Source organism: Dipodomys merriami, unplaced genomic scaffold, assembly GCF_024711535.1.
Source record: "Dipodomys merriami isolate MVZ:Mamm:240054 unplaced genomic scaffold, mDipMer1.0.p SCAF_7, whole genome shotgun sequence".
In the NCBI taxonomy this organism is placed as follows: Eukaryota; Metazoa; Chordata; class Mammalia; order Rodentia; family Heteromyidae; genus Dipodomys; species Dipodomys merriami.
In genome coordinates this window covers 16,141,513-16,160,399 of record NW_027206290.1, presented here as the reverse complement: position 1 = coordinate 16,160,399, position 18,887 = coordinate 16,141,513, and the positions used below count along the sequence as shown (strand labels likewise).

At 46.7% G+C, this 18,887-nt stretch overlaps 1 protein-coding gene across 1 annotated transcript in view; it reads right to left on the bottom strand.

The window, feature by feature from the left end:
• The window catches only part of LOC138817153 (myomegalin-like), a 54,760-nt gene that overhangs the window by 13,047 nt on the left and 22,826 nt on the right, over positions 1–18,887 (bottom strand). The window contains exons 2-4 of the mRNA XM_070007535.1: positions 15,368–15,423; positions 13,767–13,918; positions 5,176–5,286 (exon numbers count right to left, since the gene is read on the bottom strand). Coding sequence (XP_069863636.1) covers positions 5,176–5,286; positions 13,767–13,918; positions 15,368–15,423 — 319 coding nt within the window. The remainder of the gene's footprint in view (positions 1–5,175; positions 5,287–13,766; positions 13,919–15,367; positions 15,424–18,887) is intronic.

The following is an 18,887-nucleotide window of genomic DNA, read 5'->3' as shown; positions in this document are numbered from 1 at the left end:
ATGTCCTGCAAGGACTTCTCTCTGGCTTGCTTTCTACATTCATAATTGCCCTTCCCCAAGAACTCAAACCTACAATTATGGTATGCCACCAAGAGGGGGCAGTAGTATCTGTTCATGTAATTAAACATCTCTATCTTGCTGTGGATAAGCAGACTTCTTATCCTCCTTGCCCACCCTCCAGCCTATCCTGGAACTTGAACTCTGAGCCTGGGCACTGTCCTTGAGTTTCTTTTTGTTCAAGGCTAGCGCTCTACCGCTTTGAGCCACAGTGCCACTTCCAGTTTTCTGGTGTTTCACTGGAAAGAAGAGTCTCAAGAAGTTTCCTGCCCCAGCTGGCCTCAAACAGCGATCTTTAGATCTCAGCCTCCTGAGTAACTAGGATTTCAGGTGTGAGTCACCTCAAGCTTGTAGCTTGCTCTTTTTTCTTTTATACTGTTGTAAAGATGATTACAGAGGGGTTACAGTTACATAAATCAAGTAATGAGTACATTTTTTTATTTTTTTTGGATCCGGTCGTGGGGCCTGAACTCTGGGCCTGGGTACTGTCCCTCAGCTCTTCAGCTCAAGGCTAGCGCTCTACCACTTGAGCCACAGCGCCACTTCCGGCTTTTTTCTTTTTGCTTATGTGGTGCCGAGGAATCGAACCCAGGGCCTCAGGCATGCAAGGCAAGCGCTCTACCACTGAGCCATCTTCCCAGCCCTAGTACATTTTTTAAAACAGTATCACCTCTCCCTCATTTTCTCCCTGACCCCTTCCCAACAAGTTGTATAGCTCATTTTCAACAGTGTCCAGTGAGTATCACTGCTACATTTGTTCGCCCTTTGTTCCTCTATTTCTGTGTTTCCCTTACTCTCCTCCAAACAGATGAACTTACGTATGAAACAAAAGGTACAGAAGTCAAATACAGAGACAAGGGAGAGAAAAAAACCCACATGGGCTAGGCTTGTTCTTGATTTAAAAAATATATATTATTAACGCCAACAAATTTCAAACTTTAAAAAGTCAATAAAAAAGCAGCCAGTCTTGCAGGGCACTAGTGGCTCACACCTGTAATCTCAGCTTCTTAGGAGACTGAAATCTAAGGTTAGAGACTTGAAGTCAGTCAAAGCAGGAAAGTCCACAAGACTTCTAGAATCTCTAACTAACCAGCCTAAAGCTAGAAGTAGAGGTGTATCTCAAGTGGTAGAGCACCAGCCTTGAGTAAAAAAGCCAAGTGAAAGTATCCAGACCAACCCTGAGTTCAAGCTCCAGTACTTATACCAGAAAAAGAAAGGAAGGGAGCAAGGAAGGAAGGAAGGAAGGAAGGAGTGAAAGAAGGAAAGAAGAAAGGAAAAGAAGGAAGGAAGGAAGGAAGGAAGGCAGTGAAGGAGGAAAGGAAGAAAGGAAAGAAGGAAGGAAGGAAGGAGTGAATGAAGGAAGGGAGGAGGATTGATTGTAGGAGTAACAGTAAGATTATAATCAAACCTCTATTTTTATTTTTTTAATTTAATTAATTTATTTATTCTTTTGTGGAGCCTGAACTCTGGGCCTAGGCACTGTCCCTTAGCTCTTCAGCTCAAGGCTAGCACTCTACCACTTGAGCCACAGCGCCACTTCCGGCTTTTTTTTCTTTTTGCTTACGTGGTGCTGAGGAATTGAACCCAGGGCCTCATGCATGCAAGGCAAGCACTATACCACTGAGCACCTTCCCAGCCTTATTTGTGTGTGTGTGTGTGTGTGTGTGTGTGTGTGTGTGTGTGTGTGTGTGTGTGTGTGTGGTACCAGTTCTATGGCTTGAACTCAGGGCCTGGGCATCATCCCTAAGCTTCTGTGCTCAGAGCTAGAGCTTTACCACTTGAATTACAGCTCTACCTTTAGCTTTTTGTGATTAATTGGAGATAAAAGTCTCTTGGACTTTTCCTGCCTAGGGTGGCTTTGAACCATGATCCTCAAATCTTAGCCGCTGAGTAGCTAGGATTATGGTATGAGCCACTGGCACCTAGCTCAAACCTCTATTTTTAAAGATCACTAGCCACTAATCAGAGTATAACTATTCTCTTGGAAATATGAAACAATTAAATTTACATCTGAGTATTCTGCTATTAATTTACAAAGTGTTATGGTGCAATTCATGTTGTCTTCATGTTTATTATTCACACAACAAATAATTTTCATTGCCTGCAGCAAAGCTTCCCCCTGTCCCAGTACCAAGGCTTGAACTCAGAGCCTGGGTTGAACTCACTGGACTTGATTGCTCATAACTGACACACTATCCCTTGAGTCACACCTCTACTTCTGGCTTTTTGCTATATTAGAGATGACAGTCTCATGGTCTTTTCTGCCCAGAGCTGGCCTTGAACCTCGATCCTCAGATCTCAGCTTCCTGAGTAGCTAGGATTATAGGGAGGGACTAGGTGGAAATAGGGCCCAAACCACCTCCAGCATCCGACCTAGATTCGAGACTGGAGTTGCGCACAGTGCTCATCACCTCTACATGAGACAATGGAAATTCACTCCCCTGCCCTAGACCTGCTCCTATCATCTTCCTGGGTGAAAAATGGTGCCCCCTCCATGCTAGCTTCACTTCCCAAAGACTGGCCAGCCAGTACAGACCAGGATGAGGGAACCAAATGATTCAAACTAAAAAAGAATCCTTTTCCTCAAATTATCAAAGATATTGCCTCTTCCGCCTTGTGTTGGACACCGTTCATGGGAAAATCTCCCTCTGGATGAAGAATAAATCCCTCACTATTTCTACCCTCAGGCCAATAGTTTCATTCTTCTTCTCATCCTTTCTCTACCTCTCTGAGTTGCCAGGCCTTGGGCAGCTCCAAGAAGGGTCATCTGTGCCCACAGCCACTGAAAGATAAAAGGCGAGCCTCGTTGCTGGGAGCCAGGGGCTCACACCTGTAATCCCAGCTACTCAGGAGGCTGAGATCTAAGGATCACGGTTCAAAGCTACTCTATTCAAAAAACAGAAAGAAAGAAAGAAAGAAAGAAAGAAAGAAAGAAAGAAAGAAAGAAAGAAAGAAAGAAAGAAAGAAAGAAAGAAAGAGAAAGAAGGAAAGAAAGAAAGAAAGAAAAGGAAGGAAGGAAGGAAGGAAGGAAGGAAGGAAGGAAGGAAGGAAGGAAGGAAGGAAGGACAGACAGAAAGACTATGGTCTCCAAATAATCAGCAAAAAAAAAGCCAGAAATGGTGTGGCTCAAGTGGTAAAGTGCCAGTTTTGAACGACAAAGCTAAGGGTGAGCAACCCAGTCCTCAATTCAAGCCTCAGTACTAACACACACACACACACACACACACACACACACACACACACACACACACACACACACACACACACAAGATGAGCCTTGGCCAATCAGAAAAATTCATATGAAAACAACATATTCAGGAAAATCAGTAAGGTTTGGTCCCCCAGACTGAGCATGCTGTGTTATCTGGTTTCGCAATGATCATCTAGGCCTTAGGGTCCTCAGCTGTTCTTTGCTCCTTCAAAGATGTAACGTGGCTATAGCCAGGGCTCTCTGGGCACACATACAAAGCCACTGCGCCTATGCAGTTCCCTGGCATAAGCAGCTGGGAATTCAAAGCCTCTGATAAGGGAGAGTCGCCCAGGCTGTTAGGCCAATGTGGATGCTTTTGCCCAGAAAGCAAGAGGCCTGAAGAAACCTCGCTTTAGGAAGCCTGACCCTGGAACCCAGAGAGGACTGCAGGTTCTCCCCCAAGGCACTGCCTCATACCCACCAAGCCATTTTCCATCAGCAACACTGGCTCAGATTAGTCTGGCCCCCAAAACTGCTCTGCTTAACTCTTCAAAAACAAACACAAATCTGATGCAGCACTGTGTAAGCGCATAGACCATGACGGGGTGAAGGTGACACCCCTCCTCTTCCTGGGGGACCCTGGGGGACTGTGGAGACAGACCACCCAATCCCATGGAGCCTGCACCCCCTCCTCTTCCAAACGACCTTGGGAAAGTGGAGACCTGCCTGGTGGTGCCAGGGCCCTGCCCCTGGGCAAGTACAGAGGAGAAAGCAAATTGGTGGCTCTGCAGCAGACCCTGCAGGGGACAAGCCCCTCCCCTTGGGGGAGGTGGGCAGTAACCTGGCCAGACACCAGGGCAGCAGACTCTGGAAGGACCCCAGGAGCCCATTTCCAGGCCTCACGTCTCACCATCCCCACCCCTACCACCTCCTCTTCCCCTCCTCCTCCTCTTCACCTAGGAAGCAGGCAGACAAGACCTCATAGGGCATAAGGCACCCTTCCCATAGGGGAGTCTGGGCTGGAGGCTTATCCCAACCTTCCAATAGCTGAGAGCATTCCCACAGTTTCCCCTGGCATCTTGCGCTCACTTTCAAATACCCTTCGCCCCTACTCCCACTTTTCCTCCCTTACAATTCTTTGTCTTCTGTTTCTTTGGTCTCTCCAATCGGGGCTCCTTGCTCAACCCTCTGCATCTAACCCAATCTTCTTGGGATCTTTCCTGACATTCTTTGTAGGCTCCAGACAATGAACCCAACCCCAAAAATGGAATCAGATTTCCCCACAGGAATTATCTTCAGCCACCCCCCTCCCAGCCTCATCCAGACATCCAGGGCTGGAATGGCGACCTGTGGATGCCACCTGTCAACCAATATGTCAATCAGTCATCTCCTCCTGTCACCCAATCACCTGTGGAAGTCACCCGTCAATCAATCACCTGTGGAAGTCACCTGTCAACCAATCACCTGTAGAAGCCGCCTGTCAATCACCTCACCTGTATAAGTTACCTATCAATCATTTCACCTCGTTTGTGTCAGGTCCACGCGCCCCAGCTTCCTCCTCCATCACCACATCAGAAGCCTGGGGGGGGGGGGGAAGCTGTGCCCTGGGCATTTTTTTTAAACCAGCCCTCAAAGTGTGAGATTGCGGGGTTAACCGCTGGGGCAGCTCTGGTCTAAGTCAAACTTCCTTCACAGAGAATCAGAAGGGGCGAAACAGAGAGAGAGAGGTGACCCGGTTCGCCCAAGGTCACAGGGCAGTAAGGGCGGCAGATGGGGACTGGATCTGGGCTCAGACCCCCCAGACCCCCCGGCCCCCCAACTCCCCGCCCCCTCCCGCTCCCCAGTTCCCGGCCTCCTCCCCAGCACCCCCCCCTGCCCCCCCGTCACCGCCCAGGCACCCAGGTCCAGGACGGTGGGCGGTGGCTCACCGACTTGTACACGTCCTCGGGGCTGGCCTCGTACTTCCCTTGCATGCGCTCCTCCAGGAAGTAGATGCGCAGCTTGAGGCTGAAGTTCTCCTTCTTCAGGTCGTTGAGGTGCTGGGACAGAGTGCGGTAGCCATTAGACATGGTGGGCGCGCCCCCGGGAGGGGCCCGAGCGCGGCGCGGGCCCGCGGGGCCATGCACGGGGACCCCGGGGCCGGGGCTAGGGCCGCATGGCCGGGCAGGGCAGGCGGGCGGGCGGGCGGGCTGTCCCGGCCGGGCCGGCTCCCCTGCGCGCGGACCGGCTCTGCGCGCGGGCGCGCGGGGCGCCTTCCTTTTTTACCCCGGGCAGACATCCGTGGAATCCCTGGCCGAGTCCGCACACAGGCGCTGTAACCCGAGTCCCCGCCAGGCCCCGGCTGTCATCCCCCACCCCACCCCCCCTCCCCAGCCTCCCAGGCCCAAGTGTAGGCAAAAGGGGGCGGGGGAGGGCGAACTCCAGGCCTTCCTGGAAATGGGAAGGTGGCAGAGTATGAAAAAAAATGCTCACATTTCCCGCTCCCCCCTTCCACCCCCAATGCTGTGCCAGGACTGAGACTGGAACTCAGGGCCTAGGAGCTGACCCTTAGCTAGTTCTGCTTTTGGCTGATGCTCTACCACTTGAGTCAACAGCTTCACTTCTAGCTTTTTGATGGTGCATTGGAGGAAAGAGTGTTCCACAGACTTTTCTGCCCAGGGTGGGCTTGAAACCCCCGATCCTCAGATCTCAGCCTCCTGAGTAGCTAGGATTGCAGGTGGGAACCCCTGGCACGGGGCTCTCTGGTCCATTCTTTCCCATCCCCCTAACTTCCACCCCCACCCATACCTCTGTGCCACAGACACCCCACAGCTATCCCCCACCCCACCCCCAAAGAAAGAGGGAATTCCTGCGAGCTGATGGCTTACACCTGTCATCCCAGCTACTCAGGAAGCTGAGATCTGAGGAATCTCAGTTTGAAGCCAGCCTGTGGAGGAAGGTCTGTGAAACTCTTAGCAACAATCAACCACCCCAAAGCTAGAAGTGGAGGTCCAAGTGGTAAAATGCCAGTGTTCAGGTAAGGGACAACACCCAGGCCCTGAGTTCAAGCCCCAAGACCAGCACACACACACACACACACACACACACACACACACACACACACACACACACACACACACACACACACACACAGTGAATCTTCTAGCTGAGCGGAATGGGGTTCAAGTCTTCTCAATGGAGCACACACAAAGGGAGGCTCCAGGCTCCAGGGCAGAAGAAGGGGTGGAAAGAGTAGGAATTCCAGAGAGAGGGAGCCGGCATCCTGGAGCCCAGAGATTTCAGCTGCCCGTTGCTGCTTAATCCTGGCACCTGCCAAGTGGAGTCAGGCACTCAGCACCAGATCCTGCTCAGAAAGCAACTTAAGATCCTGAGTGACAGCTGTGACATTCGCAGGAAGTAGTATTTATAGCACAGCACGTGGGGCATGGAAGGTAACTGTGAGACGGCCCCACAGCAGTCCAGCACTTCCCACCCAGCTTCTTGGTTCAGGAATATTGGATTGGAACATATATACATACATAGGTGTGTGTGCCAATACTAGGGCTGGAACTCAGCTTCACCCTCCACATTGAGCATGAAGGGAATATTCTCAAAAGTCGAATAGGTTGTGCCGTTTCCTTGTTTAATGCCCAAACCAGCATGTCATCACTCTTAGAATAAAAGGAGCAAGGCGCTGGGCTCACACCTGTAATCCAAGCTACTTAGGAGGCTGAGATCTGGAGGATCTTGGTTCAATACCATTATGGCAAGAAAGTCTACATGAGGCTTACCCCCAGCAAAAAGCTGGAAGTGGTTTGAGTGGTAGAGCACCAGCCTTGAGCACAAAAGTCAAGTGAAAGCATGAGGCTCTAGTGCCAACACACACACACACACACACACACACACACACACACACACACACAGAGAGAGAGAGAGAGAAAGGATGAGTAATTAATTTCCTGTCTCCTTTGCTCTCATTGTATTTAATTATAATAACACTGAATTCAAGTTGAGACATAGTTGAGGAGAAAGAATCTATTTCAAAACATCACAAATTTACTTACAAATTGTATAAGTAAAATATATGATTCTAACAAACTGATTAGAGCTCATCCACTAGGCAGAACCTGGACGTTTACAAAAGTTCCAAGGGAAACAGACAAAGGACGGAATGAATGTTACATGTGGAGAAAATGACAGAAATCAGGAAGGAGGGATCATCAGGGAAGGTGCCAGGGAGAAGAGGACGGCTCCGTTTGGGGGGAGACACAGGGGAAGGAGGTGGGTGGAGATGGCACATACCATCTTGGGAGAGGAATGTGGCAGAAGTGGCCATGACAATACATGCTGGGAGATACTGGTTTGATTCTTGTCCTAGATCCTGTCTCTCTGTGGATACATGAAGAGGAGAAAGGTGGTGGGGTTGGGCCGAGCTGTGTGCTTTGAGAAGCTGCATAAAATTGCTTAGGAAATAAGTCTCCATGGCCTCTGGGGTGGCTTCTAGAATGGAAGGTGTTTCTACCTTTGTTCTTCCTTTCTCCCATACCCCAAATCTTTCCTCTTCTCTCAAAACCTTTTTTTCCTCTCAAACATGAATGGCTCTCCCCCTTGTTCCTTGACTGATTTCCTCTCTTCCACCTCCTCCATACTACACTGATCCAGACTGGAAAGAAGATGGTACTAAGGACTTCATCAGTGCCAGTAAGAATGGGAGGATTACAGTCCGGCACTTGGCTGTCATGTTGCATTAACATAACCAACCATCAAGGCAGTCCTTAAACCCTCAGCTTCACATTCGCTTAGTCATGTTCACGCCCCCCAGATAGCTCTCAGAATGGAACTGCTTGAAAACATTCTAATCTCTTAGCAAGCTCTCTCCTAAAAATAAAGATGCTCTCCACTAGCAGTGATTAATCATCTTATTTTTTTTTTTTTTTTTTTTTTTTTTTTTTTTTTTTTTGGGGTCCGGTCGTGGGGCCTGAACTCTGGGCCTGGGTGCTGTCCCTCAGCTCTTCAGCTCAAGGCTAGCGCTCTACCACTTGAGCCACAGCGCCACTTACGGCTTTTTTTCTTATGTGGTGCTGAGGAATCGAACCCAGGGCCTCAGGCATGCACTGCAAGCGCTCTACCACTGAGCCACCTTCTCAGCCCATGATTAATCATCTTAATAGACACATTCTTTCAAACACAATAACACTTCCATGATTTAAACTCTGGTAACCCGATATCCCTGACAATCTGTATCTTTACATTCCTTTAACATAAAAAAAAAATGTTTAACTGAGTTAACATAGCAGACAGAGAAGGGACAAGGAATGTAGTACCGGGGTAGAATGCCTGCCTAGTTTGCTCAAGGTCCCAAGTTTGATTCCCAGCTCTGGGCGGGGAGGCTGGAGGGTAAGGGTGGGAGCAGGAAGTAGTGTTTAAGTAAAACGTGATAATTATCTATTTACAAATAACTACAAATATGATCATATTTGTAGGAGGGGCTTGTGCTTTTTTTTTGTTTGTTTATTTGGTATTGGTCCTAGGGCTTAAACTCAGGGCCTGGGCACCGTCTTTGAGCTTTTGTGCTCAAGGCTAGTTCTCTACCACTTGAGCCACAGCTCTACTTCTAGTGCTCAATTGGAGATAAGAGTCTCTCAGACTTTCTCCTCAGGCTAGCTTTTAAGAGGCAATCCCGAGAGCTCAGCCTCCTGAGTAGCTAGAGGTACAGGTGTGAGACACCGACGCCCGTTATGTACATTTATCTAAGTGGGGTGGTATGGGATCCTCAGATCTCAGCCTTCCTGAGAATCTGAGGCACTGGCTTCTGGCCATATTTTATTCTTAATACATGTATATGTCTGGAAACCTCCACACTATCCTGACAAAACCTGAGTTGCATGAATGTCAAGGTTTAATCCTGGCTGTTTTCAATAATGTGTTATAAATAAATGGATGCAATGAGATTACCATGACTACAACAGTCACCTGCAGAGGACCTGAATATGGATAGCACTCCTCTGTGCACTTCTTCTTTGTATCTTCTCTATGACATTGGCAATACAAAACTTAGATATTCTTACCCACATTTTACTGGCTAGGAAAGAGGGACATCAAGAGATTAGCTGTCTTGCTGATCTAGAAAGAGGAGGTGTACAGACCACAACTTCTACCTTTGGACTCCATATTTCTTACTGATTGGAGCCTCCATCCTAGACTCTGAGAGCCAGGGATTCTGCCATCCTGGACCACGTGACCTCTGAGAGCTGGGGAGTGTGGCCGATAACAGCATACTGCTTCCCAGCTATCTCAGGCCTCCCAGCCTCTTTCCAAAGAGTATGCCTGTAATCCTAGCTAGTCAGGAGGCTGAAATCTGAGGATCAGAGTTCAATACCAGCCCAGGTAGCCTCTTATATCCAATTAGCCAATAAAAAGCCAGAAGTTGAAGTGTGGCTCAGGTGGGAAAACACCAGTCACACAAGAGTGTGAGACCCTGAGTTCAAGCCCCAGTACCAGCACAAAAATTAAAGATAATACAAAATAACTGCTAAGCTACCAATACCATTCAACATTCTGTGTAATTCTCAGAAGCCCTCTGGTGCATACTTGGCTTAGAGACAGGAGAGCTGGGAAGGTTGGTGACAAGTGCTGTGTCAGGAGGCTGACTGTATGCTTAAAGGATGGAGCTCTGGATGGTGTCTGTGCTGTCTCCCAGCCACACATACACACCCATCCTCCCCACACCCGGAATAACAAGATGTCATCGTCACCATCTTCACCACAGAGCCCTGTGGACTATATAAAACAAAACAAACAACAACTTCTCTGGCTACCCAAAATAGATGGTCCAGCCAGAAATAGGGCTGCCAGAGACAGTCAAATGGACTGTGTGGAGCGTGGCTGATGGGTCTCAGTGATGCTGGCCCTCCTGGGACCTGAACTTGATTGATGCCCACCAGACAATTTCAATCAGTGAACTTGATGCCCACCAGACCATTCCAATCAACACAGCTAGGTGTGGGGTTTGTCCACCTATGACTCATCTGCTGAGTGATTCCTTTGATGGGCATTACTCGATGAGCCCAGGGATCAGGGTTGATATGAGTGCTGAAAGTGGAGGATTTCCCACTCTTCATTGAACAACTTTTTGAATATCTGAAGACATTGGTGAAGCCAAGCACCGGTGGCTCATGCCTTTCATACTAGCTATGCAGGAAGCAGAGATCTGAGGATCATGGTTTGAAGCCAGCCTAGGCAGGGAAGTCCATGAGACTCTTCTCTCCAATAAACTACTCAGAAAAAGCCAGAAGTGGTTCTATGCCTCAAGTAGTAGAGTGCTAGCCTTGAGCACAAAGAGGTTCAGAGACAGTGCCCAGGCCCTGAGTCCAAACCTCAGGACCAGAAAAAAAAAGAAAGAAAAAGAAAAAAAGAGAAAAGAATGAGAGAGAGAGAGAGAGAGAGAGAGAGAGAGAGAGAGAGAGAGAGAGAGAGAGAGAGAGAGAGAGAGAGAGGTGAAACCCAAACTAGAATGCTGTAGATGCTGAAGTATAAATGCCACTTTCCAAAATAATGAAAATATAGCTCACCAGTTGCACTAATTTTCCAAGGCTATAATTATAGAGAAACACTGGGAAAACACCGAGTTGCCTTTCCTAAAGGCAGTAGCCACATGACCCAGATTCAAATTACCCAGAATCACAGAGTTCCAGAAAGGAAAATAAGTTTAAATTTCTCCCCCATTTTAGTTCTCTTCTTTTTTGACCCATACACTTTAAGGCCCACCATGGGAGGGTTGCCAACCTAGACAGGGACCTAAAAGGCTGACTTACTGTGGCTAGATCCTGTCTGCTAGGGAAAGCTGGCTTTCATGTAGTTAAAGAGCAGGAAGCTGGCTTTGCTAGTATTTTCATTTTAAACACAAAATATTTCTAGAAAATCTGTACATAAGTCAGGTGGTAGAAGCTTTTTGCAACCAACTTGTCAATAATTCCCACTATTGCTTCAACTAACCAGAAGACAAGTAATTGAGATGTAAACTAACAACCAAACAAACAAAAAAACCCTAACAATTCACTTAATATAGTACTGAAACTGTCTTTAAAAAAATCTGTGACAGGGCAGGGAATGTGGCTCAGCAGTAGAGTCCTTGCCTAGCATGCATGAAGCCCTGGGTTCCATTCCTTAGTACCACATACACAGAAAAAGCCAGAAGTAGTGCTGTGGCTCAAGTGGTAGAGTTCTAGCCTTGAGTAAAAGAAGCTCAGGCCTTGAGCTGAATTGTTCAGGGACAGCTCCCAGGCCCAGAGCTCAAGCCCCAGGACTGACAGAGAGAGAGAGAGAGAGAGAGAGAGAGAGAGAGAGAGAGAGAGAGAGAGAGAGAGAGAGAGAGAGAGAGAGAGAGAGAGATATCTTCCATGCAATTGTTTCTAACATATTTATAAGATTATGTCTTTGTTGCCTTGTATGTCCCTCCCCCATGGTACAACCCCTGTTTTCACTATATATGATGTTGGTATATGTGGAGGGGAAGGGAAAAAACAAATTGTAAAAACAGGGATACAGGAGGACCCATTGCAACAATGAGAAGTATAAGTCCTTATGTCGAAAAACGAACTTTACAACTTTGGTGGGGGAGGACGGGGTGGGGGGGATATGAAGAGATGGGAAGGGGAAACAAAGCAGGAGGCTGCAATGCTTGATAAGAAATGTGCTCATTATCTTACCCACGTAATTGTATTCCCTCTGTACAGTATTTTCACAATAAAAATATATTAAAAATAAAAAAATAAAAAAAAGAAGCTCAGGGACAGTGCCCAGGACTCAGTTCAAGCCCCAGGACTGGCCAAAAACAAAAACAAAAAACAAAAAACCCCTGTGACTTGGAGCCAGTAAGACCGAGAGTATGCTTTTCAGTTGTTACACATCAATCATTAAGATTTCCAAATTTCCTGGGGAAATTTGTAGGAACAATTGCAGAAAAACAGGTAAGACCACTGCAACACTTTTTTTCTTTTTTTCTTTTCTTTTTTTTTTTTTTTTTTTTTTTTTTTGTCATGGGGCTAGAATTCAGGACCTGGGCACCATCCCTGAACATTTTTGCTGAAGGCTAGCACTCTACCACTTTGAACCACAATGCCACTTCCATTTTTTCTGGTAGCTAAGTGGAGATAAGAGTCTCACAGACTTTCTTGCCTGAACTGGCTCTGAACCTTGAGCCTCAGATCTCAGCCTCCTAAGTAGCCACCAGCACCTGGCTTAACACAACACATTTTTTTGAAAATGGAATTTCGGTATTTTATGTCTCAAATAATCAACTCAAGAGTGAAAGAAGCTGAGCACTGATAGCTCACACCTGGAATTCTAGCTACTCAGGAGGCTGTGATCTGAAGATCAAGGTTCAAAGCCAGCCTGGGGCAGGAAAGTCCCTAAAAAGTCTTACCTCCAATTAAGCACCCAAAAATCCCAGAAGCAGATGTGGCTCAAGTGGTATAGGGAAAATGCTAAGCAGAGCATGAGGCTCTGAGTTCAAGCCCCTGTACAGGCATTAGAAACAACAACAACAACAACAACAACAACAACAACAACAACAAAAATGGCAAAAGAAACCCCACTCATCTCAGGACCTGTTTGCAACACACTCAAGTGAAGTCCATTCCCATCCCCCAGGGGGCACCAAAAAGCTGTTTCTTTTTATAGAACAAGAGTGTTAAAAGTCTGGCTTCTTTCTGGGCCATTGAAATCCCAGCAGACAAGTTCTGTGGTGCAGACTTCCTGGGGTCACCTGACTCCTAGGGAGCTGGGGGTCTATCTTCCACTATCAATCAGTTACTGCTTTTGGCCAAATCTAAGGACCCAGCAACTTTGTCCTTTCTTCCTTCCTTCCTTCCTTCCTTCCTTCCTTCCTTCCTTCCTTCCTTCCTTCCTTCCTTCCTTTCTTCCTTCCTTCCTTCCTCTCTCTCTTTCTTTTTTTCTTCCTTTTTTTGGTGCCAGCTCCTGAAACTTGAACTCAGGACCTCACACTCTTGCTTGTATTTTCTGCTCAAGGTTTGAGCCACACCTCTATTACTGGACTTTTCCTTGTAAGTGGAACTAAGAGTCTCTAGGATCTGTCTACCTGGGCTGGCTGGCTTCAAACCAAGATCCTCAGATCTCAGCTTCCTGAGTAGGTAGGATGACAGGTGTGAGCCACCATCACCCAGAAAATGAATGATTCTGGATACAGTAGACGGTACCCAGGTGTCTGTAGTAGCAACAGGGAATATGATGTTGGCTGACTGGGATGACACTCAGGATGCCATGCCATTTAGCCTTCCCGAGTTTATCTGAGAAGTGAGTCTGACAGTAAGATGGCCTCCACCCCACGCCTGCCCCCTCCCCTACAAACCACGGCTCACAGCCCCTGGCTAACAGAGCACCTGCTCCTAGACATATGCTCCTGAAGGAAACACTGTTGTGGTAGCCATGCCCATGATCCAGACAGTCTATAGGTTATCATTTCATAGGGCATCGCTGCTTCTAGTTGAGATGACTACAGTTCTCTAGCCATGTGTCTTACCTTCTCAAAGTCTCGCAGAGCCTGGGTCTGCACTTGTGGGAGCTTCTCAAACGCTCTCAAGGTGTGCGCCTGCGCAAAGCCCACCTTCTCCCCATTTCTCCAGATCTGTGGCTGTCCTGCAGGCCCGCGATCTTTGGTGTCGCTGAGAAAGGCTGAAATATAACCAGGAGAACAAATATCTGTGGAATGAAGGCACCGCGATCCTTACAACCGGCAGGACAATTATTTTTTCCAAAATAATTTGGCTTTTTGCAAAACACAAAGCCATTTCAGGCCATTGAAGAAAATTTGATCATATTAAAACAGTTTCCAAGCCAAATGCTAGTGGCTCATACTTGTAATCCTAGCTACAAGGGAGTCTGAGAGCTGAGGATCACATTGAGAAGCCAGCTTGGGCAGGGAAGTCCATGAGACTCTTACCTCCAATTAATCAGTTGTTTTTTATTTGTTTGTTTGTTTGTTTTTAAAACAAGAAGTAGAGCAATGGTGGCTAGGATTAGAAGCTTGCATCACAGATCCCCAGTCTCTAACCTAACCCCTTTATTAAGCCATTAATTTCTAGGATGGTTTGTTACATGATAAATAAATGGCCAAAATAGCCTTCAGAATAATAACAATGAAGCTTCTTAGAACTAAGAAGTGTTTCCACAAATCTCCCAACACAGGATTTTTTTTTCAGGAAAAAGAACAATCGCAGCCACCAATTTCTTTTTTTTTTTTTTTGGGTCCGGTCGTGGGGCCTGAACTCTGGGCCTGGGCGCTGTCCCTCAGCTCTTCAGCTCAAGGCTAGCACTCTACCACTTGAGCTACAGCGCCACTTCCTGCTTTTTTCGTATGTGGTGCTGAAGAATCGAACCCAGGGCCTCAGGCATGCAAGGCAAGTGCTCTACCACTGAGCCAACTTCCCAGCTGGCAGCCACCAATTTCTTGATAGGGTATTAATGGTTACAAAGCAATGTCATATGAATTCTTAAACTCACAGAATCTCTGCAATAGTGAGGAACACAGATAGGATCATGAAATCCACTTGATTAATCCATTTCAATATTAGATTATAGAGCTCACTTTAGCAGCAGGATTTATTGGAATCTTTTTACACTTGCCTTTAATCTTGCCATCATAGTCTCAGTAGGGTGTGAAGCATTCACAGGAGAATCTCAGTTAGGATTTATGACTCTGTACTGCCTCCTAACACATGTAATTATCAGTGGCATATAATTCCCCCACTGGGGAATTCCACGTGGAGAATTATATACTACATTATGAGTATGTGCAAATTTGGAAATTCACAAATGTTTTTTTTTTTTTTTTTTTGCCAGTCATGGACCTGAACTCTGGGCCTGGGCGCTGTCCCTCAGCTCTTCAGCTCAAGGTGAGCACTCTACCGCTTGAGCCATAGCACCACTTCCGGCTTTTTCTGTTTATGTGGTGCTGAGGAATCGAACCCAGGGCCTTATGCATGCAAGGCAAGCATTCTACCACTAAGCCACCTTCCCAGCCCTTCACAAATGTTTAAAAAGACTGCCACCATGACCCAAAAGGCAAGGGGAAGCCAGCCCCTGGCAGGAAGCCGAGATTCCAACAATGCTTGGCCTGCTCACCTGCAGCATTACACATTCTGGGTACCATCTCCCCCACATCCTCTGCAAAATACTCTCTGTGGAGAGAAACACATCATTAATTAACAAGATTCCATTCCCCAGGGCTCCTGTCCCTGGGAGAGAAGACACTTACTGTCATTTGTTTCTTCCCAAATACTCCGTTATAAATCGCTCCCTACATAGACAACCAACCCTTGAGCAAATACCTACAGCAGGATTAATTACTAGTGTGGTAAATGAAGGAAAGTACAGAGGAATTTAACAAGGATTTGGGAAAAGGTACATTTAAACCTCCGTGAGGAGGGCAGAAATCAGATGGAAATAGGAGTAAGAAGGTATTCTATGGGGAGGGAATAATAAGGATTTGGAGTGAGGAAGATGCTGGTCTGTTAGAGGAACAGACCATGCAGAGCCTTGTGGGTGGGCTAAGGATATTGAGTAGGGTGTAAGTAACCATTGTGTGGGTATATGAGTGTGTGTGTGTGCACACATATGTGTGCACCCCAGTCCTGAGCCTTGAGCTTGGTACCTTGTGTTCCCTCTTAGCTTTTCCTCTCTACTTCCAGCTTTTTTGGTGGCTCACTGGAGATAAGACTCTCACAGATTTTTCTGCCTGGGCTGTCTTTGAACCGTGATCTTCAGTTCTCAACCTTCTTGAGTAGCTAAGATAAAAGGCATGAGCCACAGGGCTTGCTTGAACATCTTCAACATTGTTTATGACACATAGTTTATCCAGTGACAGAAAGCTGACTAACATAATACCTAACCACAAAACCTATTTTAATATTGTCCAAGGATCCAGGGTCCTAGGCAGACATGATCTCACCTTCTTACTGGGCCTGTTCCACGGTACAGATCAGCCTACATGTATTGATCCTCCAGCTACCTCTCCTCTCCTCCCACCCACATCCACTCTGAGCTTGCTGCCTGCCTGGTATGAATCAATAACTGCCAGGATAGAGTGGTCACTTGAGATGCATGCAGAGCTAAAAGGCATACATGTCATCTCCCAGGAGATTCTTTTAAAAATCACTTTAGCTCTATTAACAGCTCAAGTTCCCTGTCGAATGGCCAGAGAGTGAAGCTCAAAAGGTTGGGCAGGAATTTGATGCTCCCAGAGGGGAGGGGCTGATGGTGGAGAGACCCAGATTATCCCAGATTGCAACACTAACAACATCCGATAAACCCAAGTGCAGAGAGACTTGGGACTCAGTCGAGACAGACTCTAAGATACACACACATACCGAGCAGAAATAAATGTCTGTATATTCTCCCTGATGACCCAGGTCTGGAAAAAAATGTGTGTATCCTTGTCTTGGTTTCCCAAATCTAAATGTTCTGTTGTTGTTGTCAGTCATGGGGCTTGAACTCTGGGCCTGGGCACAGTCTCTGAGCTCTTCAGCTTAAGGCTAGTGCTCTACCACTTGAGCCATAGCCCCACTTCTGGTTTTCCGGTGGTTCATTGGAGATAAGAGCCTTAGGACTTTCCTGCCCAAGTTAGCTTTGAGCCCTGATCCTCAGATCTCAGCCTCTTGAGTAGTTAGGATAACAGACGTGAGCCACCAGTGCCTGGCTACATTTTTAAATTCTGTTTTGAAAGTTAAGCGGTGGTGCAAAGGGGTTGGTTTCAGTTCATCATGTCAGTTTATAAGTACAACGCATCTTGATTAATGCCACCTCTTCCATTGCTCTCCCTAGTCTTTCCCAACCTCACTCACAGTGTCAAGTTCCATTTTCACTTATATACACTGAGTATAATGACTATTGCCCTTCCTCTCCCCATTTGTCTAGATTTAAAAAAAAAAAAAAAACAAGCCAGGTGCCAGTGGCTCACACCTGTAATCCTGGGTACTCAAGAGGCTGAGATTTGAAGATCCCAGTTGAAAGTCAGCCTGGACAAGAAAAGCCGATGAGACTCTTATCTATATTTAGCAAGCAAATAGCCAGAAGTGGGGGTGTGGCTCAAGTGGTAGAGTACCAGCCTTGAAGGAGAAAAAGCCAAGAAGGCCTTGAGTTCGAGCTAGCACCATAAACCAAAACCCAAAACCAGGTCTATGAGTGCCTGGTGCTCAGGCAGCTCATCCATCATGAAGGCACAGTTTCCATCAGATGTCTCTATATTATCTTTTCTCAAAATTCTTTTTTTTTTTGGTGCCAGTCCTGGGGGACTTGAACTCAGAGCCAGAGTGCTGTCCTGAGGTTCAAGGCTAGCATTCTACCACTTGAGCCACAGCTCCACTTCTGGCCTTTTCTGAATAGTTTATTGGAGATAAGAGTCTTACAGACTTTCCTGCCTGGGCTGGCTTTGAACCACGATACTCAGTTCTCAACCTCCTGAGCAGCTAGGATTACAGGCATGAGCCTATAATCTGACTCTTTTCCCCAAATTCTTGACTTTTTCTTTTCTTTTCTTGTGTAAGTGAAAAATAAGTCTTACTTTCCTCTGTCTCTCTACATCATCCAATGCCTCAACTTCGTCACATCTGCAAGTCGCTAGGTAAGCAAGCTACTGGGAATTTCCCACTCTGAACCAAATAGCTGGTCTTGAAAATAGACCACCACTAAATTCCTCTCTAACATCTCAGGTGCCATGTGGTTTCCCTAAAAGGGAAATGACTGGCATGACTACTTATATAGTTCTTTTACTGAAAAATGAATCATCGTTACTTTATACTTCCCTCTCTCCAGTTTTTACCCGATTAGTCACACCTCCCCTTCTGTGACATTGCCCTTACCGAAAGGGATGAACGGGAAGGCAGGGAAGGCAACAGGATTCTACAGACACAACTGATCTGGGAACAGCTATTCATGCACAAGCTCTGAGACTCCCTCTCCCACCTTTCTCTCACGGAGACAGACAGCGAGTGGGTCACCCCCATTCCAAATGTTGCCAAATACCAAGCCCCCCAAAATTTGGCACCCAAATTGAAAAAAAATAAAAAAACAAAGCCCACATGGATTCAAATGCAAATAGGGTAGATGTCACAGATGCAGAGCCAAGACTATTATGTAATAAAGACAGGGAGAGAATCACTTTATTCTCATCTCAAAGACTGTGATTACAACCTTTGAAAGTGAGGATTTTGCATTGACAAAGCCCACCCCTACCCCCACTCTCCAGGGAGCCCAGAGGTTATCACTGGAAGCCTCCCTTCTCCTGCTAATGGAAGACTGCCTTGGCACTGATTCAGAAACATCTACTTTCCTCCAGCACAAGCTACAATTATATCCTTCCCTCAACACTGTTTATTCACTGGGGGGAGTGGTGACCAAAGAGAATTCTGGGAGGCCATTTCCTGCAAGGCCTATTCTCAGAGCTACAACAAGCTACCGGTATTGTGTGCATCCACAACAACCCCTTGAGGATGCACAGTCCCCCCTCGGCCTGTCTTCAATCTTGCTTTCTTTATTTCTCTTACACAATAAGTATTCATCCGAAAGGGAAGTACTTTTGTATATGTGTGTGTATGTCCGTACTGGGGCTTGAACTCAGAGCTTGATCTACTTGTTGCTCTACTTC